The sequence below is a fragment of the Eulemur rufifrons genome, chromosome 23, assembly GCF_041146395.1.
Source record: "Eulemur rufifrons isolate Redbay chromosome 23, OSU_ERuf_1, whole genome shotgun sequence".
NCBI lineage: Eukaryota > Metazoa > Chordata > Mammalia > Primates > Lemuridae > Eulemur > Eulemur rufifrons.
Window position 1 is genome coordinate 3,927,238 of NC_091005.1, and position 26,589 is coordinate 3,953,826.

A 26,589-nucleotide genomic window follows, 5' to 3' on the forward strand; every position below is an offset into this window, starting at 1 on the left:
TTGGAGGGTGACTCCATGATGGTTTGCTGCTCACGGTCCGAGCACGGCAAGCTGCCCCCTCCTGCACCCCGGCCCCTCCGGACCGGGGCAGGCGGCACCCGCTCTGCGAATTCTCCACTAGCTAGGGCTGACTCGCTGTTGGAGGTCGTGGAGCCCCAGGGACACCGAGCTGGCTCCCTGGGGGCCTGTGTGAGCTCTCAGAGCCCCGGCCTGAGAGGCAGGGATGGGAGGGAGAGAAAACGTGTCCCCCCGTGTTCCTCCCGAGGATGACTGGAGCCTGAGCACAAGCCTAGCTCAGATGCCCAGAGCTGGCGGTGGCCTTCTGGCCTCTGTCCCTCCCCTGCCTCCAGGAGTAGCAACTCATCTCTCAAGGCTCAGGTCTGGGGTCCCCTCCTCCAGGAAGGCTTCCTTGGCTGTCCCCACCCTGACCCTCCTCCAGGAGCATCTCTGCTGTCACTGCCCTCCCGGCACAGCTGTTTCCATGCCCATTGCCCCAGCTCAGCCCCGGGCCCAGCCCTGGGCCGGCACGCGCAGTGCCTGCCGTCTGTGTCTCTGGCACCTGCCGCCACCCATGGCTCAGTTGTTGAGGGAATGGCTGCAAGATGGAAAACCCAGAAGAGGTGACAAAGGGATCAGTGATTCTCTTGTGACCCGCTAGGCCACCCCACCCCTGGCAGCAGACTCTGAGACAGAGGTGAGTGTGCAGGGCTTTCATCAGCCAGCTCTTGGGGTCGGTTCCTGCGGGCAGAGGGAGAAGGGGACCGTGGTGTAGACTCAGAGCCCAGACCACCCCACGGAGCTCTGGAGCGGGGATGGCCCTCCAGAGTGGGGCAGGGCCCCAGGCCTTTGTGCCCCACAGCCACCAGCCACGGGATGCTGGCATCTTGGGGAAAGGTGACTGCAGGGGAGGCCATCGCCATAGGGGTCGGCACCAAGAGCCTTCGACATTCATTTCCAGAACATACCAAGCGTCCTCCCGCTAACTCCTCCGTTGAAACTCGACCCACCTCTTTCATCCCCCACAACTCAGATTCCAACCACTGCCCCTGCAACGGCCTAAGCGCCTCCGGTGACCAGAGTGCTGCCCCCCCTGCCACTGTGCATTCAAGGCAGAGCTGGGTCCCCTGGCGGAGCTGGGGGCGCTTTGTCCTCGATGGCGCCAGTGGAGGGGGGAGGCGCTGGCTCCCTGGGCTCTATAACCCGGTGGCCCTGGAGGCAGAGCCTGGGGCAGCCAGGGAACGCTGAGGGGACGCTGAGGTGCCCTGGCGGCCACTGGCTGGCCACAAGCCCCGTTGGTGGACACAGAGCACACCTCGGATCAGCCGAGCTCTGGCGTGGGGCTCCCTGTCGATAATGTCTCTGGAAGGACACATGAGACGTTGGGAGACAGAGGTTGGAGCCAGAGAGACTGGATTTACATATATACGTGTGTGTGCATCTTTTAAAATGTCACACCATTCACCTACTCAAAAATAATAAAGAGACCATATGCTCATATGAGAGGTTTTTGAAGTTGCATAGGGTGGGACCTGCAGTAGGTCCTCAGGCCACCAGGCCATCTCTAGCGTCCCTTACAGGGTCCATTAGGGTCCTCTCTGCTGACTGCTCCTCCCTGGGTCCTGGCTGGTGTCCTCTGCTGCCCCCAGACTCAGAAGAGCCACTGTAGGACTCAGGGGCGTGTCTGGCTCTGGGCCAGCCCGGCCCCCAGACCCACGGCGGGTCCCCTAGCTCAGTGATCACACAGTGGGTGGAAGCCACGGGCACGTGCTCCACCTCCCGCCCTGCCGGGGACCCTGCTTGCCAGCTGTGGGCGGTTTGGGCCGACCTCCCTGCCTCCTCCCCGGTGCAGGCCCGGCCTATAAAACCACCCTGAGTGTCCTTGCCGACCCTGGCCCCCTCCCTCGACACCCAAACGCACAATGGCAGAGCTGCCTGCGTCAGAGACGCCCGGGGACCCTGCTCTGTGCAGCGGGCGCTTCACCATCAGCACGCTGCTGGGGGGCGATGAGCCCCCGCCACCAGCTGCCTATGACAGCAGCCACCCCAGCCACCTGACCCACGGCAGCACGCTCTACATGCGCACCTTCGGCTACAACACGATCGACGTAGTCCCTGCCTACGAGCACTACGCCAACAGCAACCTGCCCGGGGAGCCCCGAAAGGTCCGGCCCACGCTGGCCGACCTGCACTCCTTCCTCAAGGTAAGCGCTGCTTCAGAAGACTGGCCACTTCCCTGCTGTGTGGCTTTGACCCAGTTACCCAACCTCTCTGAGCCTTGGTTCTGTTTGTGCCATGAGGCCAAATGAATGCCCTCATGGGCTGTAAAGCTTTGGCACATGTTATATGTTAACTGTCTAATCACTGGCAGCCCAAAGGTAGAGTGGGCAGCTATAGAGGTAATGAGCCTTCAGTCAGTGGAAGCATGCAAGCAGAGGTTGCCCATACCTGGGAGAGACAGGGAAAGGAGGGGCACAGAAGGTCCACCTTGGAGAGGGGGCTCACTGGGTTTGCCACCTGGGAGGTTGGACTGTGAAGGGTGGGGGGTGCTGGGAGCTGGACTGTCACAAGCCCTGTCTGGCCTCACTTTTCCCATCTGACAATTGGGCAGAATCATTCTTGGTTCTGGAGCTGGGGCTTGCCGAATTCACAGGGCTCCTCCCCACCCCAGAGCAAACCCCCGGGTTGGTCCCCACGGACCGGACGTGGCCCTCTGCTCCACACGGGGCTGCTGAGTTGTGGCACCAGGAAGAAAGCCCTGGAGGAGGGGCTTCAGTCACCTGGGACACAAACTCCCCAGAGGTAGAGGCCTGGGTTCCAGACTCAGCCCTGCCGGGGACTGGGGGACTGGCTGTGTGGCCTTGGACAAGCTGCTTCACCTCTCCAGGGTGACACTAACCCTGCCCCCCTCCAAGGCCACTGCGCTCCCGAGGGGAGGAGGTGCTATGAACAGGGGCGCCCAGGACTCCCGGCCTCCCATGGCGTCTGCTCCCTGCTGCCACCGGGGAGCCCCTCAAGCAGCTTGACACCCAGGGAGGCCGAGGGGTCTGGGGATGCCTGCATCCCACAGAGGCGCAGGCCAGGGGCTGGGCACAGTGACCCAGTCCCTAGCACCCCCGCCTGCCTGACGCGTGGTCTCCGGGCTCCCAGCAGGAAGGCCGACACCTGCACGCCCTGGCCTTCGACGGCCGGCCCAGCCATGAGATGACCGACGGGCTGGTGGAGGACGAGGCAGGCGCGGGCGGCGAGAAGAGCCCTGGAGAGCCCGTGCGCTTCGGCTGGGTCAAGGGGGTGATGGTGAGCGGAGTGAGGCTGCGCCGCAGTGTCCAGACGTGGGGGTGGGGAAGCACAGCTCCGTCGGGCTCAGCTCTGACTCTCAGGTCCCAGTGGCCGGGGCAGACCCAGGGCCCAGCCTGGGCCTCAGTTTTCCCATCTGCACAGTGACCTCAAATTTTCTCCGGTTTGTGCTTCCAGACCCCCTTTTTGTCCCCTAGGCTGAGACCTGGCCCTGGGGAAGATCTCTGCTTGGCCACTCACTAGTCGTGTGGCAAGTTTCCTACCCTCTCTGTGCCTCGGTTTTCTCATCTGTCACATGGTGGGAATTAGATGAGTTAATGGATGCGAAGTCATTGGATCAACCCCTGCCGGGGAGTTATTAGAAGAAGTTGTATTTCCCCCCAAAGCCACCAGGCGGCAGCACCAAACACACAAATCCACAAACTAGTATAGTAATTTTTTTCTCACTCTCCATGAAGGAAGGGAAAGGTTTGCCATAGTGTAGGGCACGAGTAAGTCCCCAGACAGGAAGGAAGCAAGGGAACTTGGCTTTGGAAGACATTATGGGACTTTACAGAGAGGACCACATGGGATGTAGGAAAAAGCTTGAGTCCTGCTCTGGGAGGCAGGAGGCGGGTTTCTGATCTTACTCTGCCAGCTGCCAACTGGCTGTGCCTCAGTTTCTCCATCTGAATCACAAGCCCTCCCCCCACCTGCAGAGGCTCATATTCAGATTCTGGGGTCCCCTCCCGACTGTGGTGGCTGGAGCCTGGCGTGGCCCTGTTTAGCATCTCAGGGCAGATGGAGGACCTCAGACATTTCCCTGGGTTGCGAACGCCACACCCCTTTCCCAACAAGGACCACACCAGCCCCTCCCACCTGGGAACTTCAGCCTCAGTCGTGGCCTCCGGGTTTGCTTTAAATTTGGAAGCTGAAGTCACAGCCATCTGAGCTCTGACTTCTGCTTGCACGCGGAGCATGGGCTCAGCTGGCATTTGCTGAGCTCCCCCTAAATGCCAGGCCCTGGGCCAACAGCCAGCCCCTGGGGCCAGGCGGGCGCCGGCAGACACAGGACCCTGGGCTTGGAGCAGGGCGCGGGTGATGAGGCTGCAGCCATCCTCAGGCCTCGCTGGGAGGGCCGGAGAGGGCGGGGAGGGATAGGTGGGTCTCCGGGTGCCTCTCACCCGCCTGCCCCACGGACAGGAGAGTCAGACCTACTGAAGTGGGAAAAGCAAAGAAAGGACCCAGGTGTCCCCCAGGCCTAGGTGCCCGATGCCACGCCACAACCAGGGACACGGACTTATGTGTTTGGCCTTGGGGTGTCCACCCAGGTGGCCTCTGACCCCACTCTCCCCCCAGATCCGTTGCATGCTCAACATCTGGGGCGTGATCCTCTACCTGCGGCTCCCCTGGATTACGGCCCAGGCGGGCATTGGTGAGTGCCGCCTCCGGGGAGGGGAGGGAGGGCGTGCTTGCACCCTGGTCCTCCAAGGCCCTGTGGGAGCAGGCTTGAGCTTGGGCTGCAGAGACCTCAGGCCGGGCCTGCTCCTCCCCAGTGCAGAGCTGGGCCCCTGAAGCGACAGGGGTCAGGGTGGTGTGGCAGAGGCACACTGGTTGCGGGGTCAGCAGCCCTAAGGGCTCTCCCTGACTCTGCCCTCAATGAGCCACTTAACCTGTCTGAGCCAATTTCTACTGCGCAGCAGGCACTCCGGACAGACTGGGAGTCAGATGCTAGCTCTGTGCCGTGCTGCGTGACTTTGGGCAAGTTTCTTAACCTCTCTGAGCCTTGGATTTCTCATCAGTAAAATGGGGCTGGTAACAGTGCCCGCCTCACAGAGCCATTGTGGGGTTTATATGCTGCAGGTAAAACAGCACGGGAGTTGGCACCGAGAGGTGCTCATCAAGTCGTAAGTGTTACTTTATGTTTTATTATTAAAGCAGGGTACCTTCCCTTCCATACCTCACAATCCTTTCCGTGTTGGCTAATGAGCTCCCTGGCTATTCAGAATATGCCAGGAGGTAGACAGAGAGCTTTTTCAGATGAGAAAGCTGAGGTTCAGAGAAGGGAAGTGACTTGACTTGCATGGTGACTTAGTAGGCAGACTTAGGTTCCTCCCGTGGCTCCTCCCCTGGGAAATGCCCTGACTGAGTTTTGGGGCGCTCACCCTCCCGCAGTCCTGACCTGGATCATCATCCTGCTCTCGGTCACGGTGACCTCCATCACGGGCCTCTCCATCTCCGCCATCTCCACCAACGGCAAGGTCAAGTCAGGTGGGGCCCCCCCAAGGCCCTCGTCTTGTAGGCTGCCCCGTCTCTGCCCTGGGGACGGGTGGCTCTTTGAACTGCCCCTCCATGGGACACCCCAGCTGCCCCTGTGGTTCCCAGTGAGGGCTCCAGGCAGGCTCTCCACACACACGATGGCCTCGGTTATCTCCTGCCCCGTGGGCCCCATGGTCACCCCGTCCTCGACCTCTGCCTGCCCCAAGTCCGATCCGGCCAGCCGACCCCTCTGGTTTCACGGCTCCTGGCTCTGTCCCCATAGGTGGCACCTACTTCCTCATCTCCCGGAGTCTGGGCCCAGAGCTGGGGGGCTCCATCGGCCTCATTTTCGCTTTCGCCAACGCCGTGGGTGTGGCCATGCACACGGTGGGCTTCGCAGAGACCGTGCGGGACCTGCTCCAGGTGAGGCCAGGCGGGACCCCAGGCGGAGGGAGCCCAGTGTCCCCTCCCCACCCTACCTGGGTCAGCTGGGGCTTCCTCTACTCCCCCCCTGGATTCCACCTGCCAGGAACCAAGGCCACAGTCTGATCACCGTGGGTGACAGTAACAATCTTATCAAAGAAGGACCATTCCCCCAAGTCTCCTTCAAGGGCGCATGTGGCCTTTGGGCCACATTTTGTCCAGGCCCATGCGGCGGCTGCTTTGAGGGACCTATTGGCAGGGGAGGAGCGTGAGCTTGCACTTCCTGTCAGAGGGCCCCCTAAATGACGGACCTCCGGGGCAGAGAATGAGGGGGGCGTTCGGGGGGCGGCAGGCAGCCTGGCCTGTTCCCCGCAGGAGCACGGCACGCCCATCGTGGACCCTGTTAATGACATCCGCATCATCGGTGTGGTCACGGTCACCGTGCTGCTGGGCATCTCCCTGGCTGGCATGGAGTGGGAGTCCAAGGTAAGGAGGCACAGGGAGCCGGGACGTGGGGGTCGTCAGCTGGAGAAGTGGGAATCGTGAGACCTGGGTTCTGGTCCCGGTCCTGCGTCTTGTGTGTATCAGCTGGGCATCACGTTCTGCGGCTGTGACAAAGAGCCCCCAGGGAACGGCGCCTGAGCCAAGAGCGGCTTTGTGTCTGTTGTGGAGCAGTCCAGGTGCCTGTGGTCCAGGGCAGGCACGGTGGCTCTGGGGGGTCCATTACCCAGACCCCTTCCGTCCTGTGGCCTCTGTCCCTTGGTGTGGCCCTCGTTCGCTTGGTCCGTGATGGCCACGGCACCAGGCCCACAGTGCTGTCAGAGGGAGAGGGAAGAAGAGCCGCTGGGGAGGCCTTGGCCGTCCCGTCCACTCTGTCCCCGCAGCTCATCGAACAGAGCCTGCTGCTCAGTGGGCGTTGAATGAATGAATCAGCGGGTGGGTGAGGAACGGAGGGAGGGACCCTGGGCAAGTCCCCCCGTGGGGCTCCCTGAAGCGGCGGGGTCCTCTCCCCAGGCCCAGGTGCTGTTCTTCCTCGTCATCATGGTCTCCTTTGCCAACTACTTGGTGGGGACGCTGATTCCGCCCTCCGAGGACAAGGCGTCCAAAGGCTTCTTCAGCTACCGGGGTACGTGCAGGTTGGGGCCCCGACCATGGCTCTGGGGACAGGGACAGTCTGTCCGGGAATCTGGCCACTGTGTGGGCACCGGGAGGGTGGGATCCAGGGGTGCCGGGGGTGCTGACAGCCCGCCAAGCCCACCCCCCCCCCGCCCCCCGCCACTCGCCCTGACTCGGGCCTCGGTTTTCCAGCGGACATCTTCGTCCAGAACTTGGTGCCCGACTGGCGGGGCGCGGACGGCAGCTTCTTCGGGATGTTCTCCATCTTCTTCCCCTCGGCCACAGGCATCCTGGCCGGGGCCAACATCTCCGGGGACCTCAAGGTGAGCCGAGAACCCGTCCCTCCTGCGTCCCGGCACTGCAGGGGCTGTGGGCAGGGTCTCGCTCCCTGCCCAGCAGGACCCGCCTCTGGCGCTGAGACCAGTGGGCAGAGCCCCTAAAATACAGCCCAGTCCGGTCCAAATCGATTCCATTCCAGCCCTCTGAGACTGTCGACTGGCCCGAGCTGCGTTCCAGGCCTCGGGGGACACCCAAAATGCTAATCTCCCTACTTCCCGGGACTCTCAGCCTTAGGGGAAGACTGGCCCAGCTGTGACCTTCCAGAACTCAGCCTTGATCATGCACATCTTTGCTGGGCTGACAGTCCAGGGCTCTCCATTGCCTTCATGCAGGCAGGCTTTCTGGCTCGGCATTCAACGCTGCAACCTGCCTGTCCAACCTCATCCCTGAGCACGGCCACCATTCCCACAACCCCTGCTCCAGCTCCAAGGTCTCTCTGCTTTGCCCATGTTGCCTGTCCCTCCTCCACACCTCTGCCTGTGCTGCGCTGTCTACCTGCAATTCCACATCCTTGCTTTTTTGTCTTACAAAGCTGTTTGTCTTTCAAATAGCTCCTGCAACTTTGTATCTCTCCCAGCCCTTCCATCAGAGTCATGGCTCCTCACGAATGAGGGGCCAGTCATGTGTCAGTTCCCCTTGCATCTGGAGAACCCCCCTCTATCTCCCTCTTCCCTCCCAGCTCAGAGTCCGGCACGTACTGGGTGCTCAGTACATGTTTGTTGACTGAATACTAGTGAAATGCAGCGTTAGAGCAGAAGTGCAAAGCGCCGTCCAGTGGGGGAGAAGGAAAGGCTGATATTGGCAGGGGCTCCAGCAAAACTTCTGGGTGGAGGTGGGGCTGGGGCTAGAGCTCGGCTTTGAAAGAGGAGAAGCCGGTGGAGCCTTTGCAGGCAGGACGATCAAAGGAGGTGGCGGCCAGCGAGGCGATCGGCCAGGAGCCTGGCACTGTGCTGGAATCACAGCCACCCCTCAGCCCCGTCTCCAGTCCCGCTCAGAAGGTGCTCCTTGATGCGTTTTCTTTTTTCTTCCTTTTTTTTTTTTTTTTTTTTTTTTTTTTGAGACAGGGGCTTGCTTTGTTGCCCTGGCTAGAGTGCAGGACATCATCATAGCTCACTGCAACCTCCAACTCCTGGCTTCAAGCAATCCTCCCGAGTAGCTGGGACTACAGGCGTGCGCCTCCACACCCGGCTAATTTTTCTGTTTTATAGAGACAGGGTCTCGCTATGTTGCCCGGCCTGGTCTAGAACTCCTGGTCTCAAGCGGTCCTCCCACCTCAGCCTCCCAAAGTGCTAGGATTACAGGCGTGAGCCCAGCCTGCTGCATGTTCTTAATCGGATTAAGAACTGTGCATTGGAGACTATCTTGAAGCCGGACGGGCTCTAACTGGCTGTGTCCTGGTGGTCCAGGGGGGGCCTGGGAATCAGAGAGTGTTTGTCTCAGTCCTTTACCTGGGGCGTGGCCAACAGAGGCCTGGTCTGTCGGCCCGAGGCGCCTGCAGAGGTCGCCCCTTGCTCAGACAGCCTGGATCCCTCCAACCCCCTTAGATCGTTGCCTGGGAATTTATCCCGGTGCCTCATCAAGCTTCTCAGGTTACGGCGGCCCAGCGTTCAGGGTCAGGGCCACTGGGCTGTCTCAGAGCTGGGTGAGGCCGGCACCATCCATCTCCTAAGTGCCCTCGGGGCCCTGGGCTCTTGGACTTGGTTCTCTGCCCATCCTGTGCGACAATGTCCTCAGCAGCAGCTGCGATGTGAGGAGCCCTCGCGTCAAGGCTTTGGGCAAGTCTCTTAAAACCTTTCTGGGCAGAGTGGGAGGCCGGCCTGGTCTGTTGGCCTTGAGGGCAGGGACACCGTGTGCATGGCCTGGTCAGGGACCCCGGCGGACGTGGGGCTCCAGAGACGCCAGCTCAGCCCTCTGCTCCCACTTTCCCCTGGCCGCCCACAGCCTCCTCTCGCCTCCTGCTCACAGCCCCACCCTTGACTGTCCCCAACCTGTGGTTCCACGTGCCGCCCGGGCAGTGAGCAGAGCAGCCCAGGGGGCGCTGGGGAGGGACGTTCATGCATCTACTTCCCGGCAGACGTGGCCTTTCCCTCCGGGCCGGTCTTGAACTTGCTGTAAACGTCCCGGCCTGTGTTGCTGTGCCCAGGACCTGCCTCCGGAGCCTGGGGCTGTGGACTTTGGTCTTCCTCACAGTTCTCTGGCCTCAGTTTCCCCACCAGCTGGGTGGGGTCCCCAGGCCACTTCTCAGGAAATGACAACTGGGAAAGCGCCTAGAAGAGAGGAACGTGTGATGTGTGTGTGAGGTTATCACTGTTAGGGAAACACGAGCAGAGCTTTCTTCCTTGGAGCGGAAGGATTAAGTTTGAGGCTTGTCCTGGCTGCCTATTGTTGTAGAACCAGGCAAGTCAGTGGCGCCCAGCGACTTAACACGCCGTGAGGGCTGACGGCAGGGGGTCCTGGTCTAGGAGCTTGATGTGGATTAATTCATTTTACTGACATCCTGTGTCGCCTCCCTTACCCATGGGGGGCCGAGGCACGGGAGTGCAGCACACGGCCCAGCCACCCCGGCAACTGAACCCGGGGGTGGGGGGCGGGGGCTGGAACCTCCAGAGCGCGGCCACCCCGGCCCCCGCCCTTCGCCACCCTCACAGCGCATTGGCCGAGCGCTCTCTGCGGCCAGGCACGGGGCCGTTGGATTTCCTCTCTGCCTCGGGCTCCCTGGGCCTTGGGTGGGGTCTCAGCCCCTTGATCTTGGTCGTGTCCATCCACCTCTGTGGGTCGGTCCTAAGCACTAGGCTCCTTCCGCTCTGTGCCAAGGTCACGGGAGGCTGCCCCCCCGCATTAGCCTCAGACAAGAGCCGGGGCCTGGGAGGAGGCCAGAGTTTGCCTGACGCTCTCCCTCCCTTCCTCTCTGTCCCCCTCCTACAGGACCCTGCTGTGGCCATCCCCAAGGGGACACTCATGGCCATTTTCTGGACCACCGTGTCCTACCTGGCCATCTCAGCCACCATTGGTAAGTGGCCAGGTGGGGAGGGGCAGGACCCAGGCCCCACCCCGCAGTGTCGTGAGCCCAGACCACTAGAGGGGACCCGCGGGTGGGGTTTGACTCTCTAACAGGGAGAGCTGGGCTGGGAGGATGTGGCGACCCAGGATGAACCCTATTCTGGGGTACCTTGGCCATGACGAGACCGTCTTCATGGGAGGGGTAGTTTGTGGCAAGGTTGGGGCGTCAGACCAGGCTCCTCTGATCCCTCCTAAACCTTGAGGTTCCAGATTCGCAGGATAAAACGTGCTCCAACCCTAGGAATAATGAGGAGGAGGAGGATCTAGCAACTGACTCACCACGTGCCAGCCCTTGACATGCCCTAGCACATTTAATCCCAGTACTGTCGTTTCCCCTGTTTTGCAAAGGAGGAAATGGGGGCTCAGAGAGGTTAAGTGACCAGCCCAAGGTCACACAGCTACTGAGTGGTGGAACTGGCTTTCAACCCAGGCCTGGGCTGTTAACACCTTCCTGAGCTGAGAGCCTCACAGGTGCACTTGCTCCCTGCGACCCCCTTTGAGGCAAGCTGTGTACAGATGGCCAAGGGACTTGGCCCAGGCCTCTGCTTTAGGGAGGACATTGTGATCGTGGGCAGGCCACTTAGTCTCTCTGCAACCCTGTAAAATGGCCACGACAAGAAAAATAATAGTAATACCTGCTTCCTGGGCTGTGGTCAAGTACTTAGCACGTCGTAACGCACCTGCGTATTAGCTATTGTCATTGTTATTTCACCTGCGCAGCTTGCCCTCTGCACAGGTGACCCGTGTTTTGGGGGTGGGAGAGGACAGAATGAGGGGGGGAAAGGAGGCCTCCCCACGCCCTTCTTCCTCCCCTCAGGCTCCTGCGTGGTGCGTGATGCCTCCGGGGTCCTGAACGACACGGTGGCCCCGGGCTGGGGTGCCTGCGAGGGGCTGGCCTGTGGCTACGGCTGGAACTTCACCGAGTGCTCCCGGCAGCACAGCTGCCACTACGGCCTCATCAACTATTACCAGGTCCCGCAGGGTGTCCTGGGCCTCCGCAGGGGGCCACCGCCAGAGGCTGGGCCGTGGGCTGGCAGTTTGCAAGGACAGGGCTTGGGGGGCTGGGCCCCAGGCTCGAGGGGGGTTGCAGCGCTCGGGTGTGCTCGGTCCTGTCTGTGGGCGGCCCTGGGAGCTCCAGGTGAGGGCTGCGGCCCTGGGAGCTCCAGGTGAGGGCTGTGGACTCGGCGGAGGCTCAGGGCCCGGCTCCTGCCTACAGGGGGGCACTGGGGTGCCACAGGGGGGGGTCTAGGCTCTGCCCCACCGTGGGAGTCCCTGAACCCCTCGCCCCCGCAGACCATGAGCATGGTGTCCGGCTTCGGGCCTCTGATCACGGCCGGCATCTTTGGGGCCACCCTGTCCTCCGCCCTGGCCTGCCTCGTCTCTGCCGCCAAAGTCTTCCAGGTGAGGCCACGGAAGGGGGCGGGGTGGGAGGTGGGGGGTCTGGGTCGGGAGGCCCAGCTAGAAGCATCCCTGGGTGATCACTTCGAAGACCCGGAGGTGTCATGTGACCAGGGTCTCCAGCTGGAAGGGAAAGGGGCGTTCTGAGCCAACCCCTGAAGGAAGCAGCCCCCCCTGCGGTGGGATTTGAAGGACACCTACGTTCCCACCCAAATCTCACCTGTGCCCCTGCCGGCCTGTGCGCACCCCACCGTCCGAGTTTCACCCCAGGCGATCGGCCCCTCACGGTGTTCATGGTGGGGTGGGGCGGGGGGCTCACCCCTACTGGACAGAGACAGGCATCAGGACCCAGACGGGGGACGCCCTGCTGAGGCCACGGAGGCCCCGGGGCAGGGGAGGTGGCGGGTCCCAGGCCAGGGGCGAGCGAGGCGTCCGATGCCGCAGTGCCTGTGCCTGGACCAGCTGTACCCGCTGATCGGCTTCTTCGGCAAAGGCTACGGCAAAAACAACGAGCCCGTGCGCGGCTACCTGCTGGCCTACGCCATCGCCGTGGCCTTCATCATCATCGGTGAGTCTGCCTGGCTGGGGGGCTCCCGCCCTGCCACTCACCTCTCGGCCCCAGCGCTCAGCCGGGCCTGGCAGTCGGGGGGCTGTCGAGTGGGGAGGCCCCACCCGGGAGGACACATGGGGAAGCCACTGACCCTTTCCCACCCCCAGGCAGGTGGCTCCCAAGCCACGCCAGGCAGTGGCCCTTCTGCTTCGTCAGAAAGGGACTTACCTGCTCTCCCTGGTCTGCATCCCAGTGTCCTGGCAGCTGGCACCTCCCTCCCCAGGTCTAAATGAGCCCCCAGGACACCTCTGGAGCCCAGGACAAGCTGCCTTGTCCCTCCTCGGGAGCTGACACAAATGGCTGGATCAATATCCTCATAGGTGTATAAACTAGACAAACCCATTTTCCCAGACCTTGGGCTTCCAGACCCCTTGGGCTTCAAGGTGGGAGACGCCTTAGGAGAAAGAACCCAGTCAGTTACTTAGATTGACCTTCTACCCTGGCTCTGCCGTGTGCCAGCTGTGTGATGTCAGACAAGTCACTTGACCTCTCTGAGCCTCCGTCTCTTCATCTGCATAATGGGAGCCATAGTGCATAACAGGTGTGTCACCGATGGGCCAGAAGAGACCGTGCGTGCACGAACTCGCCCGCATGGACACACCCACACCCACACATTCACATGTGCGCTAACACACACACAGACACACACATGTGTGCGTATACCCAGTACTTCCTGATTAACTTAGCCAAGGAGGCGGAACTCGCTAGGAGAGAGGTGGCCATGCCAGCAAGGACAGTGGCCGTGCTGTGACATGCCGTTGCCCTGCTCCCTAGCAGGAGTGGGGTGGGGGGGGCTGCTGGCACCTTCCTGCCACTGCCGCAGCCCTGCCGCTCGGGCCGGCACCACCAATCCGTCCGACTTGCCCGGACAGTCTAGTCACTGTCGCCCAAGGGAAGCTTTCCAGACACTGGCGCCCCTGGATCCCGAACCAATGAGGAAGCCGCAGGGCCACACTCGGGATGGAAAAGGCAGCCAGGCCCGGTGTCCCTGGGCCCAGACACCCATCTCCCGGCCAGGCACCCTGACTGGGATTCGATGTCCTTCTGCCTGGGTGGTTCTGGCTTGACGTCAGACCGGGGACCGTGACTGCGGACGCTTGGGACGGGGTTCTGAGGGTGATTAAATGGAATCACAGACAGAAGGACCCAGCACGAGAGAGGTGCTAGTCTCGTTTTGGGACCCCCAGAAGCAGGCCCTGGGACAAGAATCACACGCAGGTTTTATCTGGGGGTGCTGGGGGCAGTGGCAGGGGGTGGGACAGTGAGACCGGGAAGAGAAGCAGCCAGTTCTTGAGCAGGTCACCACTGCGGGCAGAACTGTGATGTGGTCTTGGGGGTCCCGGCTCACGCTGCAAATGTATTTCTTACTATAATTTGTGATCAGAAAAGCGTGACAGCCACTGCCCTTGGTCGTCCCATACCCTGATGGGGTCTACTCCCACGCTGCCCCCCACCCTCTTAAAAGCCAACTTACAGTTTACAAAACATCGTCCCTTTGAGCGTCACAAAATGATGGACCCATTTCACAGATGAGAAGATTGAGACTGACTGAGCCTCCATGGCTTGTCTGGGGCCCCCCACCCTGGGGGGGACAGTGCCAGGTGGCTCCTTGGCAGTCGCCCGACAGGCTGTCCTCTTTCTCCCTGGGTCCCTGAAGCCGAGCTCAACACCATAGCCCCCATCATTTCCAACTTCTTCCTGTGCTCCTACGCCCTCATCAACTTCAGCTGCTTCCACGCCTCCATCACCAACTCGCCTGGTAAGCAAGCCCTTCACCCGCCGCAGGAGGGGGCACCTCGGGGCGGGGGCACTGGGGGTGGGGGTGGGCGGCTCAAAGTCTTCTCTCAGACTGAAACTGATTAAGGGGGACATTCATAGCAGCTGTCCTTTTTCAAACACAGTGTGCACTTTCCATGCGTTCATATGCTGTCTACAGTCTGTAGAGGTTTCTCTAGTCCTTTCTGTCACCAATTTTACAGAAGTTAGGAGTCTGATTCTTCAGACAGGGAAGAGAATTGCCCAAGGTCGCAGCTGGGGCTGTCACATACAGTGTTGCAGGTTGCACACTACACAGCTCTAGGGAGCGCCATTCAGAGATTCATGGTGAAAAACTCCTGGCAGATGGCAGTAAAGGGTCTTGAGGAAGCCGGGTGTGGTGGCATGCATCTGTAGTCCCAGCTACTCTGGAGGCTGAGGCAGGAGGATCACTGGAGCCCAGGAGTTTGAGGCTGCAGTGAGCTATGATGATGCCACTGCACTCCAGCCTGGGCGACAGGGTGAGACCCTGTCTCTAAAAAAAAAAAAAAAAGCCACAAGGAAAAAGACTTTTTTTTAACTAGCCCCAAATTGCCAGTGTCCATTACCAGGCCACCCTTTACGTAGACCTCAATGTGCATGGTGTCCCTGTCACTAGTGGCAGTGGCAGCCCTGGCCTGTCCCGCTGGCGTGGAGCTAGGCAGAGTCATGTCCCCCTCCATCTCGCCCCAGCACTTGCTGACGTGGGACGTCCGTGGCCGCATTTGGCCAGAGCTGGACGTTTCCTCCTTGGTGTAGCCTGTGGACACGGGGACGTGCCAGGGAGTCGGGCCGTGGTCCTCTCCGGAGCCTCCAGGCCCAGCCCCGGGAGGCAGGGTGGGCGGGACCCCTCGGGCCCACTGCCGCCCAGCCCCGCCCGGCAGCTCTGGCCCAGGAGCAGGTTCCCGAGTGCCAGCCGTGCCCACTGACCCGTGCTGCCGGCCCAGGGTGGAGACCCTCGTTCCGATACTACAGCAAGTGGGCGGCGCTGTTCGGGGCGGTCATCTCCGTGGTCATCATGTTCCTGCTCACCTGGTGGGCGGCCCTCATTGCCATCGGCGTCGTGCTCTTCCTGCTGCTCTACGTGATCTACAAGAAGCCAGGTGCGTCTCGGCTGCGGGGCTCGGCCGGCCTCCCAAAGGGATGCGCCCACTCAGCGCCCACCCCTCAGCTTCTAGACCACCCCTGGGCACCGGACCCGGGGGTTCCCTGCCCCAGGGACGCTGAGTCGGCTTCTGGGGCCTGCACCTCTTCCCCAGCCCGTCCTCCGAGAGGGCCCCTCAGGTGTGCATGCCTGGGCCTCAGGGGCGGCTGCTGGAGGGCAGGGGCCGAAGCCTGGACACCGGGCAGGGGTGTCTGCGTGCAGGCGGGCAGGGGTCCCGGCAGGGGTGTCTGCGTGCAGGCGGGCAGGGGTCCCGGCAGGGGTGTCTGTGTGCAGGCGGGCAGGGGTCCCGGCAGGACGGCGAGAAGCAGGACTCCAAGGAAGCCCAGAATTCTGAATCTGAACCTGGGCTTCCAGGCCATTGTGAAGGTCTGTGTGACAAGGAAGAGATGTTGCAGAGCTCCGTATCTTGACATATAACTTTTAAACATGCAGCCATCCGGTCTGTGTGTGGGCGCAGGCTGCTCCCACAGCGCCCAGCACCCAGAGAAGGCCGGCCTCCCCTCCTCCCTCCCTCTGCGTGTCTGGGCTCCTCTGGGGAGTCCTGATCCGGCTCTCACCCCTCCAGAGGTAAACTGGGGCTCCTCCGTGCAGGCCGGCTCCTACAACCTGGCCCTCAGCCACGCCGTGGGCCTCAATGAGGTGGAAGACCACATCAAGAACTACCGGTGAGCAGAGCTTCTGGGGCCCCCTGGGCTGGGCCTGCCCCCTACCCCCTGCCCCAGGCAGAGCCAGGGTGGGCGCAGCCCCCACTCGGGGGGGAAACCGAGGTAGAGGAGAACCGCCCAGCCATCAGGAGGAACCAAGCAAGTCAAGGGACCTCTCTGTGTCTCGGTTTCCACAGTGGAACACGCTCTGTTATCAGGGCAATTTGCCATTGTAATTCCCATCCTGACAATCCCTTGAGGCCGATGGTGATAAAACCTCCCCCGGGTGCTCTTCAAAGCTGGCTTTACGGATATGCACCTGCCACCCCTTCCCACCCTATGTGACGAAGATAATCGGGAAATATCTGTCTCATTTACCATGAGCCAGGTACTTGCAAAGCACCTCACACAGCCTCACAACCCTCTGAGGTCCAGGAATTGCTAACCCCAGTCCCCAACAAGGACGCTGAGGCACAGAGAGGTTAAGTAACTGGCCCCAGGTCACACAGCTGGTGATTTGCCGGTTAAGTCTGGCTCTGATTGACTCTAGTAATGGCCTTTGACCACAAGCCAGTGCTGCCTCTCGACACACAGGCTGAGTCACTTGCCCAGGTAATATGGTGACTTTATAAGTGACGGGCTTCCTTATGGCCAGGCTTTATTCTTCCCACCACCATGCTGGGCCGGGCAGGGCAGGGAGGAGCACCAGGTGGCATGTTTGGTGGCTTGAGCAGGAAGGACAAGGGAGACCTGGTGTGGTAGCCACCAAAGGAGCTGGGAGGTGCCTTCAGCATCCAGACCCCTGTGGACTCTCCAGTGATCGCTCACGCCCTTTTCTCTCCCCCTCAGCCCCCAGTGCCTGGTGCTCACGGGGCCCCCCAACTTCCGCCCAGCCCTGGTGGACTTTGTGGGCACCTTCACCCGGAGCCTCAGCCTCATGATCTGCGGCCATGTGCTCATCGTGAGTGTCCCCTGGAGGCAGGGCAGGGTGGTACGCTGGATGCATGTCCCCTCTCGTGGCAAGGTGGGGACCCAGCTCCGTCCCCTTCCTGGCCCTCTCCTCACCACCCTGCCTCTTGCCCGGTTCCTCTTCTCCCTTCCTCCCCCTTCCCTTCCTCCTCCTCTTTCCCTCCCTCAACTCTGCAAAGGAAGACGCGCACCTCTAGGTGCTGCGGAGCCCGTGCGGCAGCCCCAGGGCAGGAGAGGGCTGAATCTAGGCCGGAGGGTGAAGGCAGCCCCTGATGTCACCTGCCCTGCCACCCACAGGGACCCCACAAGCAGAGGATGCCTGAGCTCCGGCTCATCGCCAGCGGGCACACCAAGTGGCTGAACAAGAGGAAGATCAAGGCCTTCTACTCGGACGTCATCGCGGAGGACCTCCGCAGCGGCGTCCAGATCCTCATGCAGGTGCCCGGGGCCTGGGGTTCCCGACAGGACTCCTTACTTGGCGTGACAACGTGGGAGGCAGAAAGTCCTGGGGGTCGCGTTGAAGCCCTTTCTGTGGCAACAGGAATCCCATCTTTCCCGTGACCCAGATGTGCCGATTCAGGGCACTTTCTCGGAGTGCCCGGGACCCGGGAAACTGACTCGGGGGGCCGTGCGACCTCGGCCAGTTCTTGTTCTTGTTTTTATTTTTTAAAGATATAATTTGCATACACTAAAGTAACACACATTAAAGGTACAGTTTGACAAATGTTTACATACATAGACTCCACCCAGTGGTGTATGGCCACCACTCGGATCGAGATCTAGAATGTTCCACTAGACAATTCATTTTACTGCTCAGTTTTCTCACGTGTTAAATGAGATGCCTGGATAAAATAACAACAGTTGTTCATTCTGAGTCAACATATGGGAATCCTTTTCAATAGTTTTAAATATTTCTCAAAATTAGAAAAAACTATATGGGGTCTCTTTTGGGGGTTTGAACATGTTTGGGAGTAGAGGCAATGGTGTTGTGAACATACTAAACATGGCGGATGTGCTAAATGCCACTGAAGTGTGCACTTTAAAATGATTAATTTTGTTATGTGAATTTTGACCTCCATTTTTTTTTTAAATTTTAACATAAAAAAGAGAGAAATATAAAAGATGTATGTATTAGATGACTCAGGAATACCCTAAGCTTGATGTCCAAATTCAAGTATCTTAGCAGGAGCTGGGAGAACCCAGAACCAATAGGACAGTCTGGTCCTTGGCTCGGGCTTGGAGAAGCCATGGGGGATGACTGTGGGTGACCGGGGGTCTGTGTCTCCTGAGCCCCCCCAGTCACCGAACAGAGCCCCCACGGGCCGTGACCTGATGGTGGCTCTGTCCCTCTGCCTGTCCCCTCACCTCGCCCCACCCGCCTGGCAGGCTGCAGGTCTCGGGAGAATGAAGCCCAACATCCTGGTGGTCGGGTTCAAGAAGAACTGGCAGTCGGCTCACCCGGCCACGGTGGAAGACTACATCGGCATCCTCCAGTGAGCGCGGCACAGGGGCACAAGCTGGGATCTGCTGATTTGGGCCACTGGGGTTTCCTGGGCCTTGGGAGGGGGCAGGGAGGCAGTAGGTGCTAAAAGAAGCCGAGTCCACTCGTTCAAAGCTGGGGGGAAACAGGCTGAGGCCGCCCCACCCTGACCTATGGGTCACGGACTCCAAAGTCGGCAGGGATTGGGCACGTAACACAGAGAATGACGTGGGTCAGGTGCGAGACAATAAGGAGCAGTGGGGACTGTGGTAACCTGCAAAGAGCAGCTGCTACTTGGCTCTAGCCTACTGTGCCTGTGCAGAAATGTAGGCCCGCTGTTGCCAGATGTTTTAATTTTTCAGCGTAGCTGAAAATGTGGGTTTTAGGTGAAAACCTTGTGTTCCACCCCCCCCGTGGGCTTTGGAGGGCCCACAAGTAGTGCGCTCCAGAGCCACTAAGGTGGTGCCACTGAGGACTGAACTCCCTGGGGATTTCAGGGTTGAGTCTAAGCCCTGTCTCCTTCAGCTCTTGCTGTGCAAGGTCCCGAGAGCGCCTGCCGGGGTAGCTTCCCGCACGGATGTGGCACGGGGAGGCAGTGCGCAGTGTCACTAAGGAACTCGAGGCTGGGGGTTGGGCCCTGGGCCTGCTGCCAGGTCTGCTGTTACCCAGAGCAGCCGTCTCCGCCGCCTCTGACACAATGACCACAGGAGCCGTTGCAACACCTCCTCTCTAGGTTCCCTCCAGCGCCAACATTCCAAGACTGCACAGTGCGCAGGCCTGCAAGGTCCCTGTCCCAGGGATGCGTGATTAGAGGGACTCAGAGAGGGCAATGCGCTCCTGCCGTTACGGTGGGCTCTTGCGCTCTGTGTCAGTCAAGAGGAAATATACTTTTGGGGCAGGAATCTTCTAGACACGCCATAGAGATGGCCCACTGCATGAGGGAGGCCGTGGCTGTGTGCATGTCTGTCCTTAGGTTTACAGTCTCAGCTATGTCATTCTAATCCCAGCCAGTCACTCCCTTAGCTGTGTGGTCACAGGCAAGTTACTCCCCAAAACTCAGTTTTCACATCTGTAAAATGGGAGACAATAATTACTATCCCCACTCTGCAGGCAGAGTTGTGAGGATTAGCCAATGTATGGGAAGAACAGGGCCTGACTTGGTTTCCGCCGAGTACGGGGTACACAGGATCCGCAGTGCCACAGACGGTGGAGCTGGAGGAGTCCTGGGGGGTGGGGGGGCTCTCTAGTTCTGCCTGCACGTTATACAGACGGGGAAACTGAGGCCCAGAGAAGAGAAACGGTATGGTAGGAGGCAGGGCTAACTCTGGACATCGGGTCTCCTGGGAGCCAGGGGCGCTGGGGAGAAGCCAAACCCACCTCCTGTCTTTGCAGTGACGCCTTTGACTTCAACTACGGCGTGTGTGTCATGAGGATGCGCGAGGGGCTGGACGTCTCGGAGGTGATGCAGGCGCACAGTGAGTACCGCCCTGCCTGCTCAGCACCTGTCAAAACCCAGAACAGGACCCCAGAAGGTTCTAGAACCCAATTTTTTAAAGCGTGGCAGGAAGCGAGGGAAAAACTAGTAAGGAATAGAAAGTCAGCCCTTGATGGCCCCTCAGAACCTATCGTGTTTCCGAATGGAGAAACCAGGGCCCAGAAAGGGGAAGTGACTATCATAGTTCAAGGTCAAGTTCGCAGCTGGGAGCAGAGCCAGGACTAGAACTCAGAGTTCCCTGAATCACAATCGGGGGATAAAAAGGGTCTAACAGAGAGGAAACAGGGAGAGGGGAGAGGAGATGCTCACAGAAAGGCGCCCAGCGTGAAAACACACAACGGCCGCGGAAACGGGACGTTTGGTCTGGACGACGGTCTCTGGGCACCGCGTACGGCTGTGTTTACATCTTAAAGTCGTGTATGGCGACGCAGACTCTGAATTGGGAATATTTAGGGGTGGGAAAGAAATAGCACATATGACAAAAAGTGGGGAGCCCGGGGGGCTGGAATCTACGTGTCTTGCAGGCAGGGGCCAGGTCTTCTCTGTGCCGGGGGCGTGCCTGGCACGGTGCGGCCGAACAGTAAATATTTAGGCAGCCACTATTCACAGAGTAGCACGTATTTACTACTGCCTGACTGATGCTCTCTGAGCACTCTGGGTACAGCAGGGACCAAAGCGAAGTCTCTGTCCTCAAGGAGCTGACCTTCCAGTGGGAAAGGCAGACCCTTAGGTGGACCCATGAGTCGTCTCAGACCGTGGTCACAGTCTAAGGGTACGGACACAGGGAGTGGGGACAGGAAAGGCCTCTCCGAGGAGGGGGCCTTTCGCTGAGAGTGCCAGGGCTGGGCCACCTACCGCCAGGGCCCTGGTGGGGAACGAGCTCAGCCTGCTCCAGCAGGGCTGGGGCGTGGGGGGCCAGGGCAGGCGGCAGGTCAGAGCAGAGGGAGGCTGCCCCGGAGTGGGGGGCCGTGGAGGCCAGGCAGGAGCCGGGACCTTCTTCCTAGTGTTAGGGGAGCCCCCAGCCAAGGGGAGCCTGTGAGCAAAGCCGCCCCCTCCTTTGCAGTTAACCCCGTGTTCGACCCAGCAGAGGACGGCAAGGAAGCCAGCGCCAACGGAGCCAGGCCCTCTGTCTCCGGAGCATGTCGGTCCCCCACTCAGAGGCCCAGGGCACTGTCCCCCCTTGGGCAGCTAGTGGCTGGTCACCTGGGAACGTGGTCAGGGACAGCCAGTGTTCCCACGTGATAGTGGCACCCGAGTAACGGGGGTTGGGTAACGGCAGAGGCTCGGCCTGTGTCTGAGATCGCGGGCCCTGGTGGGGAATTCGCGGTGAGGGTGTCACGGGGACCCACCCGGAGGGCTCTGGGGCCTGTTCCTGCCCCCTCCAGGGCCCCTCTGGCTGTACGTGTGTTCCAGGCAGGGAGCACTGGAAAGGGGTTCTGCTTCCTCCTCTCCCACTGGTGCCCTGGGGGGCAGGGGACCTGCGGTGCAGGCCCCTGTGCGGGGCGCAGGGGGTGACGAAGAGAGCGGAGTGTGCTCCCTACCGACGGGCGGCCTCAGGGGCTCTCCCCGACTCCCCGTGCCCACCAGCATCCCGGGAGAGAGGAACTGGGGGCAAGTCAGGTCCACGTCCCAGCATGGTGTGGCCCCGGCCCAGCTCCAGGTCCCCCTGCCCGAGAGCCCGAGTGACAGGAAAGGCGTTAGCGGTGCTCCGGCCAGGCCTGCCTAGGTGCGAGCCCGCAGCAGGGTGCTCTTGGCCCGGGGACGGATGGTGACCCGCCCCTCCCCTCCTGCAGCGGCCCCCGAGGCCCTGGTGCGGGAGGAGCAGGCCAGCACCGTCTTCCAGGCCGAGCAGGGCAAGAAGACCGTCGACATCTACTGGCTCTTCGACGACGGAGGTCAGTGCCCGGCCGGCCACGGGCTCTCCCAGGGGGGGGCGTCCATCCATCCTCCGCCTGCCTGGCCTGCCCTTCCTGCCTGCTCTCGTCCAGGCCTCCGGGGGGCCCAGAGCCCAGCAAAGGAGACAGGGACCCCTGGGCCCACCAGTGAGCTCGGGGGAGCCTGGCTGAGCCCCTCTCCCGGGCCTCCCGTCTTTTAGTGGTAAAATGGGGAATTTTAAGGGAGGAGCTGAGGTCAGCATGAGCTGGGACCTTCCGACGGGACAGCCCTGGGGTGGTCTCAGGCACATGACATAAAGGGGGAGATGGGCCAGGCCACAGGAAGGCTGCAGGAAGCATTTTTCTTTAAAACATGACTGTCCACTTCATTGTTCCTACCTTTGATAGAGTCACAGGTGGACAGAAAATGTCTCGCTCCCATAGAACGTGGTCCAATTTTCAGTCTTCGAGAACTGCCAGCGACCTAGATTTTCATGTGCGACCCCCAGTTGTCAGATGCCAGTTTGTTTATTTAAACACATGGCCCAAGCCCAACAAACCTGGCCCCACGCAGCACCTGGGTCTAGGCAGGTGTGTTCGTTACACAGATGGGTAAACTGAGGTGCAGAGACGGGAAGGGGCTTGCTATCAAGAGAGGGGGCGGGACCCCGCTTCCTGCTCTGTTCCGAGAGTTTCTGTCTTGAGCCCCGGGACCCTCCCTGCCAGGCCTCACCCTCCTCATCCCCTACCTCCTCGGCCGCAAGAAGAGGTGGAGCAAATGCAAGATGCGCGTGTTCGTCGGGGGCCAGATCAGCAGGATGGACCAGGAGAGGAAGGCGTAAGTCGGGGGACAGCACGGGGCCATTGGCGTATTGGTCCATTGCCACCTGGCTTCATACTCCCCGCTCTGGGCTTAGTCCTTGCGTGTTACCTTTGTTTTCTCGGGCACTCCGTAAGTTCCTTGGCTCAACTTCCCTATCGCTCAGACCTTTGCTACTCCAAGTGCGGTCTGTGACCAGCAGCGTCGCGTCCCCTGGGGGTTGGTTGGCAATGGAGACGCGCAGGCCCCAGCTGAATTAGAATCCGCACAGTAACAGGACCCCAGCTGATGGGAGACACGCTAAGATGAGGTGCAGTGGTACAGAAATGGTGGCCAGAGAGGTGGGAGACTCTGGTCAGTTATTTTCCACGTCACTCGTCGTCATCGACCTACTGGATCGGTGTTTTTGTGCATTGTCTGCCCCACCCCCATGTTAGAATGGCAACCCCACGAGGGCAGCGTTTGACCTGTTTTGCTCACTGCTGTGTATTCAGCAGGCACTCAATAAAAATGAGTTGAATGAATATTTGCAGTTTACAAAAGCTCTGTCTGTCCTCCAGGATCATTTCTCTGCTGAGCAAGTTCCGACTGGGATTCCACGAAGTCCACATCCTGCCCGACATCAACCAGAAGCCGCGGGCTGAGCAGTGAGTTCTCTGCGTCGGGGGTTCCGGGCAGAAGCGCCAGCTGTGTCCCCTACGGTCCCCTCGGTCCCCTCTGCCCGCATTCCCCTTTGTCCCTGGTGAGCCCAGAGCAGGAGCTGTCCCCCAGCCCCACCTAGGCGGGGCTCACGGAAAGAAAGAGGAAGAGTCACTGTGGACAGCATTTATTTTTGCATTTGTGTTTCTCCTCCTCGCCCTGCTGGTCTTTGCATATCAGAGCTCTGGTCTTTGCCAGAAATATGCCTGGCCTTGGAGACGGATGAATGTTCACGTTCATGCCTTTCTTGGATCAGGTGGTTTTTAAGCTCATTCTGGTGCAGGTTGTGGCTGTTCTGCCACTTGAGCCAAAATTTCATCATAAGGGACCCCCCCCCACCCCCACCGTCCGGGGGCTCCAGAGAGCCTCTGGCTTTGCACTCACGAGCTCAGCCCGCTTGTACTCACGAAAGGCTGATCTTCCCCATGGAGGTGACGCTGGTTCAGTATTCTCAGACCCTGCGGTGTGTCAGGAGCCCCTGGAGGGCTTGTGAAGACACAGCTTTCTGGGTCTCACCCGCAAGACTCTGATGCAGTAGGTCTGGGGTGGGGCCCGGGAACCTACATTTCTGACAAGCTCTCAGGTGACGCCGTGCTGCTGGCCCAGGCACCCCACTTTGGGAACCGCCGTCTGAGGGCCCATCCAGGTAAAGTGCTTAGCGGGTGCCCAGCCCAGAGTCAGTGTTCAGCAAATACTGGGTTTGTGGCCTCTGCTTCCTCATGGCTCCTGAGCTCTCTCTGCATCCCGGCCTTCCCCCGGCCTGCCAGCTCCACTACAAACTACCTTCTCCAGGCGTGGCCGCCTGATTTCCGTTCCTACAGAAGGGACTGCACCTGGCCCGGCCTGTACCTTTCTGCCAGGCCAAGGTGGAGGCTACTGGGCAGCCTATTTCTTGGCTACCTTTGGTGCCGTTGACCACAGCCAGAGCTGGCAGAGTCATGTACCCGGAACACAGGGTCAGAGAGCACAGCTTCTACAGGGACTGTGGCAGGGTGCGCCCTTCCCTGGGGATCAGGGGACGGCTGGGCAAGGCAGCTGCTGCCCCTGCTGTTACATTAACATGTGGGTGCTGGGAGTGGGAAAGTGTTGAGTGGGGGCCACACCGGGTGGCTCACATCCGTAATCCCAGCACTTTGGGAGGCCGAGGTGGGAGGATCACTTGAGGCTGGGAGTTCAAGACTAGCCTGGGCAACATAGCTAGACCCCATCTCTACAAAAAAAATTTTTTTAAAGAAGAAAAAAAAACATTGAGTGATCTGGGCAATAGCTTCCTTTCTCCCTCCATGCAACGGCAAGTGCAAAGACTTTCAGCAAAGCCCCGTGCAAAGTTGTAGCAAGGACCCATCATGGGGTCGGAAGGGATCATTTGCTTTCTAAATGATACAGCTTCCTATTCTTAAAATATGACATTTACAAACAGGATTTGCATTATGTCAATTAGTCTGCACGAGGTCTTCCAGGACTCTCCTCAGTAAATTAAGTTTCCTCCTCACCTAACGTCTCCCTTATGTCCCTCAGCTGTGAGCTGGACGGGGAAGGAAATCAAGACACGGGGAAAGAACTGTTTCATACTGATGGATACACTGCCTGCCATTTGCAGGGGGCCGTGCTTGGCACTGCAGGGACAGTGATGAGAAATTTGCACCCCTGCCCTGTAAGGGCAGGCTGGAGGAAGCCGAGGGCAGTCAGAATGCTGCAGAGACCGACCAGGAGGCCAAAGAGAATAGGGTGATCGGGGTTGGTGGAGGAGCAAAGCTTTGATGAACAGAGAACGCTGGGGGAAGAACTTCCGGGTGGAGGGGACAGCGGCAGTAGATTACAGACCCCCTCGAGCTCCTCTTATCTTCAAAATCCCCTCCCCCGAGCCTTCAGCTGCCTCCCGCTCCTGGACCACGCCTCTCCTCCCTTGTACACCAAACCCCAGAGACGTTTGTGCTCCTCGTCACCCCTTCCTCCTGCCTTCATCCCCCAGCTCAGGCCAGTCTGGCTCCACCTCCGCTGCCCCTCTGCCTGAGACCACGATGGCCAGCATCATCAGTGACCTCCAAGTCACTCGATCCACAGAGCCCGCTTCTGTCCTCACCTGTCCCCACCTCTCAGCTGCGCTCAACACAGGGACCCCCCACCTCCATGGTCCTCCCACTGGGTGGTCCTGCGCTGGCTCCTTCCCCTCTACGTGACTTGCACTGTCGGCGCCCTCGGGGTGTGGCCCAGACCCTCTTCCCTTCTCTCCCTTTACTCTGCCCCAGGTGAGCTCAGCCATCCGTGTGGCTTCAGACGGTGTCAGCTGAACGCTGACCGGCCCTGACTCTCTAACTGTAATGACGCACAGAACCCCCCAGCAGCTTCCTGTCTCACTCGGGGCAGGTGACAAAGCCCTGTCCGACCGGCCCTCCCTGCCTGTCTGTCCTCACCTCCTCCCTCTCTCCCTGGAGCTCTCCTTGCTCCAGCCACACGGGCTCCCTCGCGGCCCCTCACCCAGGCCAAACCCACTTCTGCCTCAGGGCCTTTGCACATTCCTCCTCTGTGCTCCAGCACCCCTGCCCTGTGCACAGCCGGCCTCGGCAGGACGGACGTCCGTCAGCTCCCAGACAGGCCCTCCCCACCCTTCTTATTCTCTGTTTGTAGCTTCACAAAACGTTCTCTTCATATTTATTTGCCTATTGGCTCATAGCCCAGCGGACCGTGAGCTCGGTGGGGACGGCGGGGAGGGGGCACAGTCTGATTCGTTCCCTGTTGTGTAACCCAGAGCCTGGCACAGAACCATGCTCAGTGAACACGTGCTGAACGGGTGGGCGGGCACAGGGTGGGTCAAAGCCACTTTGATGTACGTGGCAGCGTCCCGCGGGTTTCAGCCTGAAAGGCGTGTCCTGTGGCACCCGCCTCCAGCCCCTCCGGGACCCGCTTCCGGGAGCTGGGGGATGGGGGCGTCTCACCTGGCCTCACCTGCTCTCTCGTCCTCAGCACCAAGCGGTTTGAGGACATGATCGCACCCTTCCGCCTGAATGACGGCTTCAAGGACGAGGCCACTGTCACAGAGATGAGGCGTGACTGTCCCTGGAAGATCTCAGATGAGGAGATTAACAAGAACAGAGTCAAGGTGCAGGGGAGGGTCGGGCCCTGCTGGGGGGGGGTCAAGGTGCCCACTGACGCAGGACTGCGTGTCCCGTG

The 26,589-nt window shown here is 60.3% G+C and overlaps 1 protein-coding gene across 4 annotated transcripts in view; it reads left to right on the forward strand.

Annotated features, from left to right (window-relative positions):
• The first annotated feature begins 1,919 nt into the window (after positions 1-1,919).
• SLC12A3 (solute carrier family 12 member 3) overlaps positions 1,920-26,589 on the forward strand; it is a 34,232-nt gene continuing 9,562 nt past the window's right edge. The window contains exons 1-24 of one of the 4 annotated variants that reach the window (XM_069456681.1): positions 1,920-2,201; positions 3,148-3,294; positions 4,633-4,708; positions 5,449-5,544; positions 5,816-5,955; positions 6,331-6,441; positions 6,970-7,081; positions 7,264-7,394; positions 10,336-10,420; positions 11,288-11,442; positions 11,764-11,871; positions 12,313-12,436; positions 14,136-14,237; positions 15,220-15,375; positions 16,003-16,102; positions 16,931-17,042; positions 17,348-17,488; positions 18,437-18,543; positions 19,923-20,005; positions 21,089-21,166; positions 21,819-21,920; positions 22,626-22,737; positions 23,280-23,366; positions 26,383-26,518. In XM_069456681.1, the coding sequence (XP_069312782.1) occupies positions 1,920-2,201; positions 3,148-3,294; positions 4,633-4,708; positions 5,449-5,544; positions 5,816-5,955; positions 6,331-6,441; positions 6,970-7,081; positions 7,264-7,394; positions 10,336-10,420; positions 11,288-11,442; positions 11,764-11,871; positions 12,313-12,436; positions 14,136-14,237; positions 15,220-15,375; positions 16,003-16,102; positions 16,931-17,042; positions 17,348-17,488; positions 18,437-18,543; positions 19,923-20,005; positions 21,089-21,166; positions 21,819-21,920; positions 22,626-22,737; positions 23,280-23,366; positions 26,383-26,518 (2,883 nt within the window). The remainder of the gene's footprint in view (positions 2,202-3,147; positions 3,295-4,632; positions 4,709-5,448; positions 5,545-5,815; positions 5,956-6,330; positions 6,442-6,969; positions 7,082-7,263; positions 7,395-10,335; positions 10,421-11,287; positions 11,443-11,763; positions 11,872-12,312; positions 12,437-14,135; positions 14,238-15,219; positions 15,376-16,002; positions 16,103-16,930; positions 17,043-17,347; positions 17,489-18,436; positions 18,544-19,922; positions 20,006-21,088; positions 21,167-21,818; positions 21,921-22,625; positions 22,738-23,279; positions 23,367-26,382; positions 26,519-26,589) is intronic. The other 3 variants (XM_069456683.1, XM_069456682.1, XM_069456684.1) reach the window with 3 other exon arrangements.